This window comes from Hypanus sabinus, chromosome 20 (genome assembly GCF_030144855.1).
Source record: "Hypanus sabinus isolate sHypSab1 chromosome 20, sHypSab1.hap1, whole genome shotgun sequence".
NCBI classification, from domain to species: domain Eukaryota; kingdom Metazoa; phylum Chordata; class Chondrichthyes; order Myliobatiformes; family Dasyatidae; genus Hypanus; species Hypanus sabinus.
In genome coordinates, this window is record NC_082725.1 from 49644553 (window position 1) to 49657425 (window position 12873).

At 41.3% G+C, this 12873-nt stretch overlaps 1 protein-coding gene across 5 annotated transcripts in view; it reads right to left on the minus strand.

Annotated features, from left to right (window-relative positions):
• LOC132378514 (uncharacterized) overlaps window positions 1–12873 on the minus strand; it is a 92116-nt gene that overhangs the window by 31954 nt on the left and 47289 nt on the right. For 2 of the 5 annotated variants that reach the window (XM_059945472.1, XM_059945471.1), the window contains 2 exons: window positions 6780–6870; window positions 2010–4814 (listed from right to left, as the gene is read on the minus strand). In XM_059945472.1, coding sequence (XP_059801455.1) covers window positions 2592–3566 — 975 coding nt within the window. In that variant the 5' untranslated portion in view covers window positions 3567–4814; window positions 6780–6870 and the 3' untranslated portion in view covers window positions 2010–2591. Of the gene's footprint in view, window positions 1–2009; window positions 4815–5331; window positions 5790–6779; window positions 6871–12873 lie in introns of those variants that run through there. The other 3 variants (XR_009507082.1, XR_009507081.1, XR_009507083.1) reach the window with 2 other exon arrangements.

The following is a 12873-nucleotide window of genomic DNA, read 5'->3' on the forward strand; positions in this document are numbered from 1 at the left end:
CCAGGTGAATTTGAGGGCAGGGTGGAAGTTGAAGGCAAAGTGGATAAAGTCAAAGAGTTCATTCCAGGTGCAGGAAGCAGTGCCAATGCAGTCCTCCTTGCTGACAATCAACAGAAACACACCTCTAGGATAAGTGCTTAGCCCACGACTCTGCTGTCATGACTGTGTGGCAAGGCACAGCTCAAACAATGTTCACCGATGACAGCACTGTTGTCGACAGAAATTCATATGGTGACGAGAAGGCATGCAGGAGTGAAATGGACTGGCTGGTGGAGTGGTATCTCAACAATGGCCTTGCACTCAGCATCAGCAAGACCAGGGGAGCCATTGTGGACTTCAGGATGGGCAAGTCAGGAGAACACACACCAGCCCTCATTGAAAAGTCAACAGTGTTAAGGGTGAGCAGTTTCAAGTTCCTGGGCATCAGCATCCCAGCGGATCTATCTTGGCCCGCCATATTGATGCAATCGCGATGAAGTCCTGCAGTGACTATGCTTGATTCAGAGTTTGAGGAGATTTGGTATGTCACCAAAGACTCTAGTGAATTTCCACAGATGTGCTGTGGAGGCATTCTTTCAGGTTGCATCACCACCTGGTATGGATTTGCCAAGGCACAGGATCGTAAGAGACTTCAGAGGGTGTAGTCTCAGCCAGCTCCATCGCGGGCACATGCCTCCCTATCATCAAAGACATTTTCCAGATGTGGTGCCTCAAGAAGGACCCTCACTATCCAGGACATGCCACATCTCATTACCACCATCAGGGAGGAGATAGAGGAGCCTGAAGACTCAGACTCAATGTTTCAGGAACAGTTTTTTCTCTTCTGCCAGTCTTCTCAATGATCCATGAACCCATCAATAATACCTCCCTATTCCTCTTTCACACTAGTCACACTATTTATTTGTTTACTGTTATTTAACATACAGTGATTTGTTTTGCTTGCACTGTACTGGAAGGAAAAAACAATTTCACGACTTATGTCAATGACAATAAACCAGATTCTGATTTTGAAAAGATATCACTAGGTACTTCTCTGGTGCTGTTATTTGCCGATGTCTTTAAAGCGTTCAGGAGAGCAGGATTCACTGCTATTTGTTTGACTACGAATTTGGCGATGAGTGTAGGGTCTTGGTCATTGAACTTCCTTCTTTCTCATTCAGGTGGAAGCTGTGTTGGCCTGTTGGAAGCAGTGGCGGATTTTTACCACTCTCAACTGCTCTTGCTGAAAGGTGCCTCCTGAGATATGGAAAGTGATTCTTGTTTTCTGAGGTCTCCTCTATCAGCCAGTATTCTTTACATATCTTTGCCTCTGATTGTCAAGTTAATGGTGTGCTGAGGGTACTGATTGATAGAGGACCTTCAGGTAAAATGTTAACAGTGACTTGGAGCATAGTCTTTCAGTGTACAACACACAAGCATCATCCTCTAAATCAATAACCAAAGATAGACAGAATACAGAGGAGATTTACTAGAATGTTACCTGGGTTTCAGCACCTAAGTTACAGAGAAAGGTTGAACAAGTTAGGTCTTTATTCTTTGGAGCGTAGAAGGTTGAGGGGGAACTTGATAGAGGTATTTAAAATTATGAGGGGGATAGATAGAGTTGACGCGGATAGACTTTTTCCATTAAGAATAGGAGAGATTCAAAAATGAGGACATGAGTTGAGAGTTAAGGGGCAAAAGTTTAGGGGTAACATGAGGGGGAACTTCTTTACTCAGAGAGTGGTAGCTGTGCGGAATGAGCTTCCAGTAGAAGTTGTAGAGGCAGGTTCAACTTTGTCATTTGAAAAAAAATTGGATAGGTATATGGACAGGAAAGGAATGGAGGGTTATGGACTGAATACAGGTTGGTGGGACTAGGTGAGAGTAAGTGTTCGGCACGGACGAGAAGGGCCGAGATGGCCTGTTTCCATGCTGTAATTGTTATATGGTTATACTGTATTATAATCTTGACTCCTCAATGATGAGAAACAATTTCCTGTTTGCCCACAGATTCACTTGCTTCCATGTTAAGTTCAAGTTTATTGCCATCTGACTGCACATATATAGAACTAAAAGAATCAACATTCCTCTGGACCATTGTGCACTCACACAACACATATCACACACAATACATAAATCAAAGTATTATACTATAAATAAATTAATAATGCACATAGTAATGTGAACTGTAAACAGCTTGCTGTCCCAGTGATGAGACTTCGATAGTGACAGGGTATTCATTAATCTCACAGCCTCAGAAAAGAAGCTGTTACCCAGTCTGGCAGTCCTGAAGCTCTTGTACCTATTCCTAATGGTAGTGGGTCAAAGAGATAGCACGATGGGTGGTAGGGGTCTTCAACAGTGCTTTGTGCCCTTCAACGTCAAATCTCCCTGTAAATGTCACAAATGGGGGGGGGGAGAGGATGGGTGGGGAGACCACGATGATCCTCTTGGTGGTTTTTACTGCTACTACCCTCTGTAGGGGTTTGTGCTCTGATGCCTTGCAGCTTCCGTACCACACAATGATACTACACACACAGACTCTTGATGGCGCTCCTGTAGAACATTGTTAGAATGGGGCACGGGGCCTCTTACAGGCCTCAGTCTCCTCAGAAAATGTAGATGCTCGTGTGTCTTCTTGCTAATGCGGAGATGTTGTGGGTCCAGGTTTGTACACACCAAGGAACTTCGTGCTCGTCACTCTCAGACTGGCTGACTCTTGCCTTCCTGAAGTCCACAATCATCTTTTTTGTCTTGGCCATGTTGCAACTGAAGTTGTTGTTTTTGCCCCATTTGATTAGCCTCTCTACCTCCTCTCTGTATGCCACCTCGTCACTGTTGCTGATGAGGTCAACCACAGTGGTATCACAAATGAATTTGATGATGTGCTTTGAGCAGAATCTGACAGTGAAGTTGTGAGTCAGAACCGTGAACAACGGCGGACTGAGCACACAGCCCTGTGGGGCACCCGTGCTCGGTGTGATGGAGCCTGAGATATTGCTGCCAAGTTGGATTGACAGGGGTCTTCCCATCAAGAAGTCCAAGATCCAATTAAAGAAAGGGGTGTTGAGTTCCAGCAAGGACAGTTTACCCACCAGCCTACTAGAGATGAACATGTTCAGTGCTGAGGTGAAATCGATGACCAACATCCTAGTGTACAAGACATTGTTTTCCAGGTGGGACAGGAATGGAGTGGAACTGTTTGAGTGGTTGGCAAACAGGAAAGGATCCAACGTAGCTGGAAGGTGGGATTTTATACAATCCATTACCAGCTGCTCAAAGCACTTCATGACTGTCAGTGCCTCTAGGCAGTAATTATTTAGGCCAGGTACTGTTGCTTTCTTGGGCACTGAAATGATGGTGGCTGCTTTGAAGCCTGCAAGGACAGTGGGCTGTTGTAGAGAGATATTAGAGATGTCTATTAAGCCCTCTGTTAGCTGGGCTGCACAGTGCCTCAGCACCTGGCCGGGTATGTTATCTGGCCCTGCGGCTATGCATGGGTTTACCCTGCCTACGGTCCTCCTCACCTCAGCTGCTATTTCTTCAGGACGAGAGAGGGACTTTCTCCAAGTCACATCTTTCATTTGGTCAAATCGTGCGTAGAAATCATTCAGCCTATCAGGAAGGGAAGTGTCGCAGTCATTGATAGCAGGACGGACTTGTAATCGGTCATGATTTGCATACCTTGCCACATGCGCCGCATATCCCTGCTATCACAAAGGTATTTGGATTTTCTGTGAGTCCTCATGATCTGCCTTCCAAGTGGCACAGGAGAATGTGGCTCTAACTGACCTTAGAATTGTCCTGTCCCCTGACTGAAGGCAGCATTCTCATCCCCAAGTAGTGCATGAATCTCCCTGTCTGCAACGATTTCTGCTTTGCCCTGGCAATGTAGTGTTAATCATGGTGATACACTTCTGTCGTAGCCACTCACCGACCCTGCATATTCGGGAATGTTGATATGATGATTATAGGTAGCCTCCTCCCTGAATATGTTCCAGCCTGTGTTTCCAAAGCAGTCTTGCAACTCTGAGGTGGCACCTTCTGGTCAGCCTTGATCTCCCTACAGACTGGTTTGACTCGGTATGTATGCAGGGATTAGCAAAGTGGATATGAAGACTGAGTATCCAAGGTGAGGACAATAGGAGGCTCCACAAACATCAGTATAAGCCAGGTCTAATATATCCTCTCCTCTGGCTGTGAAGTTGACATGCTGGTAGAACTCTGGCAGGACTTTTTTTTACGTTTTGGAAACATTGGAGGAGAGGAGTAGTATTTCAAGCAGAGACACATACAAGGGGATCAAGTCCACGATGCAAGCTTACTTGCCATTTTCTATATTAGGATTGGGCTCAGGGCCTTAGGGTAATGCACCATTGAAACAGTCCCTTTGACCCAACTTAGCCATGCCAAACAAGTTGCTCATCTAATCTCATCCAATTTATCATTGTTTGTCCCGTGACCTTTTTTGCTCTCCAAGTGTTTCCTCATGTCGTTATTGTACCTGCCTCAACTTGTATCTGGCAGCTCATTCCATTTATGAACTATCCTCCATGTGGCCAAGTGGCACCTAGAGTCACTTTATATCTTTCCCATCTCACCTGAAGTTTATGCTCTCTAATCTTCGAGTCCCCTTCCCTGGGAAAAATGGTTTTGTGCATTCACCTTTGCTACATGGGCTTGTGGTGGATCATCAACATTGACCAGTGATGAATTGCTGAAGACAATTAAATTTGTAAAGGGTTGTCCGGTTCTCCTCTTGGTTGACAGGTTTTTGTATATCTGAGCTGAGCTTAACCAGTATCACGGAGCAGCAATAGAAAACCACGAGGCTGTGGATATAGGAGTGAATTGGAGGAAAATTCTAAAGAAACCATTAAAAGTGAGAGGGAAATGGGATTAGATGGAGCTGGCACTAGCACAGGCAGTAAAGGCTAAAATGGCCTTGAAGCTGGTTAACAGTAATTTTCAGTATTAAACAGGGTGAAACAATATTGATGGAAAATTATTAAAAATACTGTAAATACAAATATTAAGACTTTACAGTAACCTTGATTAAGTGTACATTTTTTGTATAATTCTTTGACCATTACATTAGTAGTCCTGTTAACTTATTTTGTTCAATTAAAAGAATACTTTTGCTAATGCAATTGATAATGACATTTCATCTTGATGTTTCAAACACTAAACTTCAAGGTCCAGCTGCTGGGAACTGAATTTTCTACAATAACGTTAAGCAATTGGTTAAGCAATTATTAAAACCTATATTGAAATAAAAACCAGTGATCAGTAGACAATAAATTATATATAATTGATATGCCTCTAATTCTGAATGCACTGCTCCTCTTTTTCAAGCTATGGACAAAGGGTTTTTGGTTCAGTAATTGCACTGCGCAATATTTGTAGATATCAAAACTTTGAGTTATTCCGACATTTAAGTTCAACCTTGAGATGCTTCCTTACTTCCTGTAAACACCACCTGTGTTCACAATGTTTTGTCTAATGTTTTACGCAAGGTCAAGTTTAATGAATCACCCAAAGTCACCAGCTTCCACTCCTGTTCATATTTGGCTATTGGAGAAGTGAATGGGGAGTTTGCTTTAGACACAGGTGGGATTTGCCAGAAGAAAACAGAAAGGATGGAAATGTAAAATTTAACAAAAAAAATCATCAATGGAGGAGATAAAGTTCAGATTTAGGAATCTACTTTTGATGTTCAGTCTCAGTTTATATCTTCACTTTTTTTCTTTAAAGGTGTTGGTATATTTGCTGTGATCCTCACAACTTTCTCTGTTGCTGTGCACATTCTAAATAAATGAAAGGTTTGTTAAACAGTGTTGATCTAATTAGTACTCTTGGTGATTTCAGCTAACAACAAAACCTTGATCAGCAGGATTACAAAGGATGCCAAATTATTCGGCAATGATATGCATCCAGGTTACTCAGTAAGAACCGTATAGTTGATAATTTACCAGTTACAATCTCACAAGAGCATTGTCAAAGGTTTTCCTTCTGTACAAAAGGAGATTAACCCTCATCCCACGTTGACTGTTTATATTAAAAGTTGTTTTAATTATAAGTAAAATCTTTGACACTGAAAAAAATTAATTTCAACTAAATTACCATTTAGCAAATGGGAATTTCACACATGCCTGGCAAAGAATCAAATTTGCTGAGTTACGGAGGAAAGGCGGGTGAGGGCCACTCACCCAGGAAGAAGACTATGGGCTGAATGGCCACCGACAGCATGCTAGAATATTGAAATTAAACCTGAGCAGAATGTTAGAGGGGCATGAAAGCAACGGCAGCATCGTGGGAACGAACACTGGAGCTGTTTTAAAGGAACTCTCCACAGCATGAGGCCAGGCTTTGAAACTTGAATGCATGGAATTCAAGGGTCTACAGGTATGCCTAAGAATGTTCTCCACTTGATTTCTACCTTTAATGAGTGGGCTTTTAATGACTGCTTTTAAATATTTGCCTTTGAAAGGCACCCACCAAATCCTGAGCTGATCTCCTTCAAAGATCCCTGCACATTTGGTCTTTGAATTGGCATCCACATTTTACTAAACAGACAAGGAGTTAAGTTAATACATTTCAGGCTGATAAGAGTCGCAGGTGTACAGATAATGTTACATTGAAAATAGTGCTATGGCGACTACTGCACCCTTCATGAATTCAGGATATCCTAGTGTTTTTTACATATTACTTTTCATACTGCAGTCACTCCTATAACTTGAGAATTGCAGTGGACAAATTAGACATGGTACATTCCCACGCAGAGCAAGCTAATTTACCTGATTGCCTAATTTAGATGTTGGCTGAAAGCTGTGTCCGGTCTCGGAAACTGGTGCGGGCTCCTCTGGTCTTGGAAACATTCATTACCACCTGATGGGGGAGAGAAGGGCTGAGTAAAAGATCTCTTTGGAAACATTGTGCAGCCTCCCTTCAATTCTGCATTGGAACCACAATGTTCTCAAACCCCTTGGAGTGCTTCATGGATCCACATCATTTCAACTTAGAAGCTGCTGCCAGAAAACTTCTGACTTTAAATATAGTTTTTCGTAGAAGTAACACATTTCTTGGAATGTTGACCAGGATTTTGTACATCTTTCCCTAGAGTTGAGATTTAATCTACAATCCCCTGACCCAGTAGGTCCCACTGGAACACAGCTGGCATGAAGCCACAAATTGAAAATTTAAAAATATTAAATCAAGATTATACTCACACAGTGGACTAATTTGTTGATATAGTAAATACCAGCATGGGAAGCTGAGGTTCTATTTACATAGCCTGCACTGGTTCTACCCAGACAGAAATGCTTAGTTCCATACTGGTAGTGATAATGACTGCATTCTGAAAGGAGATAGTGAACTGATGCAATGGAAGAGGTTTGAACTTGCTAATGGAATTCTCAGACTCAAAGGTAAACAGAACACAAGTTTACACCAACATGGACAGCTCTCTCCAGGAAGATCTAGCTTGAGCCAGCATAAAAAAAAGTTATGTTAACCATCTCACCATTATCAACTTCAACATCTTGTTGAGGTAATAGTTCCTTTGATGTTGCCTGCTGTATCTTACTTGGCACCTTTCTCACCTTTGAGATGGACGGCCATGAGTTGGCAGTACCATTAGAAAACTTAACTCTGCACTGCCATTTCAAATGTAGCACTGACGTGCGTTGCTTTCTGTTGGATGAGATGTCAAAGTGATACTCTCCCAGCTTAACAAAAAATATCTCACAAACGTGCTTTTTTGCAGAGGCTGCAAGGTAAGGGGGAGATTTTTATGCAAAAGTGAGGATTTTGCAAATTGAGGCATGGATTAACCAGGGTCCAATGCAAGTTATCAAGGTGTATCTGAGATGGAAAAACTGAACACTAGATGTTTTGACCACAGGTCTTATTTAAATAGTCTCAAGTTTACAGAACAGAGAATTAGAGTGCAGTAACATATAGAAACAATAAGCAGGTCGATGAAGGTTCCAACAGTGAAACTGCAGCAGGAGCTGTTCTCTAGATAAGAAACACTCATTGACTCAATCGATCATTTCTTCGCCTGTCTCCCATTCCACTCCTTGTTTTTTTTTCATCCTATGAGTGGCCAATTGAAATCTTCCAATGACTGTTTCTATCGTGTGAATTCAGATTCTTCTCTCTGTCTGGCACGATGTTTATAACATGCCAAATTATTTCGGTATTTCTGCTAAAACTCATGTAAAGCCAACTTGTTCCCTGTGCTCCATGTTCTACCTGGCAAAAGCATGCACTCAATTCTCACCAGCATCTTTCCTTAGAATAGATACTTCACTGTTTAAAACTAAGATATAATTTAAATTCTGCTATCATAAAGTGAGAGCTATTGAACATATAGTACAGCACAGAAACCCACGCACGATGCTAATCCAGACTAAACCCATCTGTCTGCATCTGGTTCCTATATCTCCATTCCTTGCCTGTTCAATTCCTGTTTGTATGTCTTTTAAGATACTTTCAGTATTTCCAGAACACCAAATGAGAATTACTTCTTTTCTTTTTCTCGTGCTCCTACAATTTGAATAGAAGCACTTGGTGAAATCACTCAACCATTCAACTGTAAAGTTGTGGAGAAGGAATTTCAGAGATCAGAGCTTTGGTTGCTGAAAATCCAATCACCAGGGTGCATGAAAGGTTGGTAATGGAAGAATTTTAGGAAGGGCATTTCAACTCAAAAGGCAAGCTGACATTTGAGGAGACTACAATAGTATTCACAGAGGTTGGACTTTACTTCTGATTTGTAGATTCTGCCTAATGTTTTATTGACTTGATCAAATCATTGAAGCTTGAAAGATTGGTCCATATTCTCACGAGGGATTCATCGCACAATAATGAGCAGAACCCAATCTTTGCTGATAGACCAGATAATCTAATGAATTGCTCCAATGGTCACTGCATTATAGCTGATGCTTCTGCCACAAAATTTACAATAATGTGAAAAAGAATGCCTCAGATTACTTACAGCTAATTAAATGTATTATTTCAGTGTATTCACTGAACCATAGACATCTTCAGCTTGAATGGTGGCAACTTGTTTCTGTGTCAGTCAGCAAAGTTCTATCCCTACTTGTCCTTCTTCCAAAGGTTGCAATAAGGCAGGTACTGCAAATGTGATGGATAGTTTTGGTTTCTACCAATCTTTCTGCCACTGAACTCCAAAATCACCAGCCTAAGGGTGGAATCCTGTTTTTTCACCTCCTTCAAAGCTTATATCATTTGCCTTAAATTTGACAGTTCTGCTAAAGTAAACTGACTCTTATACCAGCTTATCCAATCTTTTCACATTATAGCATACCTCATATTAAATCTCCCCTCTATTTCTTCATAGAAAACCTAACCTAACCAACCTTCCACATAGATGAATGTCTCCAGCTTTATAGAGTCTTGGTGTAAAGTAGCAAGGAAAACAATTCTTCAGCCCAACCATGGCAACCACCAAGCTAGGCCAATTATCTTCTTAAATCATCCCTATATCTTCCCCAACACTAATATACTGCATCTTCTTCGTAACATGCTGACCAGATTGTATGAAAAAATCATCATATTGCTGCCTTTGTGTAATGTTCAAAATAAAATGGCCACTTTGCCAGTTGCAAGGTAGCACAAATAACAACGAGGTAATGACCAACTTGTTTTAGTGACCACGGATAGGAAATAATCAGAGTAGTGGGACAAATAATCATCAGTTTGTCTTGAAGTGTGTTGTCTTTTATGTCTCCTGTAAATGAAAAATGGATGCTTAGCAGCACCTAAGTTACAGAGAAAGGTTGAACAAGTTAGGTCTTTATTCTTTGGAGCGTAGAAGGTTGATGGGGGGACTTGATAGAGGTATTTAAAATTATGAGGGGGATAGATAGAGTTGACATTGATAGGCTTTTTCCATTGAGAGTAGGGGAGATTCAAACAAGAGGACATGAGTTGAGAGTTGCGGGCAAAAGTTTAGGGGTAACATGAGGGGGAATTTCTTTACTCAGTGAGTGGTAGATGTGTGGAACGAGCTTCCAGTAGAAGTGGTAGAGGCAGGTTCGATATTGTCACTTAAAGTAAAATTGGATAGGTATATGGACAGGAAAGGAATGGAGGGTTATGGGCTGAGTGCAGGTCGGTGGGACTAGGTGAGAGTAAGTGTTCGGCATGGACTAGAAGGATCGAGAGGGCCTGTTTCCATGTTGTAGTTGTTACATGGTTATATATGGTTACCATAATATCTCATCTAAAAGGAACCTGTCTGACCATACAATAGATCCTAAAAAGTATCTAAAGCATCACCCTGGATTTAGTTACAAGTGCTCAAGTCACTGAAATGTGGTGTGGAACACAAAAACCTTCCGATTCAGGAACAAGGGCATGGCCAAGTCAGCCAAGCTTGGCATGATCCTACAGTTCTGCCCAGCAGTACCTCGAGCAGTTCCAAAACATTAATACAATGGCCCTTTCAATCTCACGTTAGATAGGTCTTCCATTATGTCTGGGGAAAGGTGGCAGGGTTGGACGCAGGGTTCCAGAAAGTGGCAACACCCCCTGACTACACACAAGAGGGAAATGAATGACTGGCTAATTTATCGTTGCATTGACAAAGATATTGAGCAAGCACAGCTGAACTGCTCGTCCTTCTTTAGCTTGTGCTCTGGAATCTTTAACCTGCTTTACTACCTCCCTGAGGAATTTTGCAATAGCATTTTAATCACCCGCTCCTCATGTTCAAACAGATTGTGAAACAGGATATTCTCATGGGGTGAAACATTTACTGCAACAAGCTCCTGGTGAGTTTCATTTTTAAGAAATGTGAAAATATCCTGCTTAACAGAGAAGCTGTTGTAGACTGCCAAGTCATTCCTATTAACACCATGAACGGATGTTTTCCATTCCTTCCTCTAAAACATCTTGCTATTACTACATTTAGTTAACACGTTTAACATTTAAAGTGCCTTGGACATCTACAGATACTTCCACCTTTATCTGAGGATTATTGTGTTTTTTTTCTTGGTTCTTGTAACTGTGTGGGATGAATTCACCCTTTCCAGGGTCTTGGTGGGGAGCCTCACCTATAGAGAGTATGTCTCAGAGATAAGGTGGCAACAGTGTTGTGCTAATTTCATAACTTTCAAGTTTACTGACTGGAGTGTCGGGCAGTGGAATCCATCCTTATCTTTAGAGTGGCTACAAATACCAGCAGGTGGAACAGGTTTTCTTGAATTTAAAAAAAAAGGGATTTCATAATAATGTAATCTCTGGGTCTCCACTCAGACAAGCGCCTGTGATAGATTGCAAAGCTGGTTGTAAGCATTCCTCAGACCCTGCTGTTAATCTCCTACAAAGTTTTTTAGGAGTTTTACCGTTGCTTGGATAGGTACAGCTTCATACCTCTGGAAGCTGAACAAATCGGACAGCACATTTAAAATATACACACACAGAGATGTGTCTATATCACATATGCAAACATGTAGTAAAAGTATACAGTACATTAACATTTTCCCTTTTACAACAAGACATGATTCACAGATTCATATTATTTACAGCCTGCAGGTTTAACCTCACTACAGGTATTCTGATTTGCTTCTGTTCCCACAGGGAAAGGTGCCATTGGAGGTGTATCCATTTCTTGATGGGAAAAGTGTCAATTCTCAAATCAATTTTGTAAATTTAATATCATTGCTGTGGCAGCTTCCATTAGATCAGCTTCTTCAAAATAATCACATTCACAAAATTGTCAGGTATTCACTTATACGTATATCTCTTGAGAAAATTAAGTGATTTTTATGAAGCCTGCTGATTTTATTTTTCCCACAAGGTATCTCTTTGTACCACACACTTCAATTTTCATTCCATCAACCCAGTTCCCTGCATCAGGTCTGCTGGGTTAACACACAAACTCTTTTGTATTGTTTGAATAGTTTTGCTCCATAACTTCAGTCATAATTTGGTTTTGAGTCACCTGCCTCATTTCCCATCTCCTCGCAAGTGTGGTTGAATTAAGCTCAAGCATGTACTGAGTCCTTGAGGCAGTGAGTCAGCAAGAATACAACCATTTCTGAAATGTGTGGTATTGTTCTAAAGTCTTGCAAAATGTTTACTTATCATTAAACCTGAGTGCTCTTGTCGTGCTTGTTTCAATAGGGCTTCTTTGATTATTGACATTGGATGATATGAAGAAATGAGCAGGTTACTACTACTTTGTTTCATGGAACTCTCTAATAGGAAAAATTAAATTTAAAATTATTACTCAGGATGAATTCTTCTGTGAAAAAAGCACCTCACAAGTTGCATTACTTGACTCACCTTGTTGTAGTCTTGATCTATCCATCTTTGGATAGTGAATTATCAATCATCATCTTGCAACGTGCTGAAAAGGTTCCAGTGGCCATTTGCAGCATTATAAACATATCTTCATTGGCTTGGCTCTGTAACCCTGACAGATAGCACAGGTGACTGTGAACTACAAGAGGAAGAAGCTGGAAGTCCAAGAGCCAGTCTTCATTAGAAGATCAGAGGTGAAGAGTATCAGTAACTTTAAATTCCTTACCACTATCATGTCGGGTAATGGCAGCACATGAGTGTCATCACAAAGAAGGCATGGCAGTGCCTTTATTTTCTTAGAGGTTTGCATAGATTCAGCATGTCAGCTAAAGATTTGACAACATTCTGCAGATGCACAGTGGAGAGTATCCTGACTGGTTGCATCTCTGTCAGGTTTTGGAAGCACCAATGCCAAAGAATGAAAAAGTCTACAGAAAGTAATGGTTACACCCCAGTCCATCACAGGGAAATCTCTCCCCACCATTGAGCACACTTACAAAGGGCGCTGCCACAAGAAAGCAGCAACCATCATGATGCACCATCCAGGTCAATTTC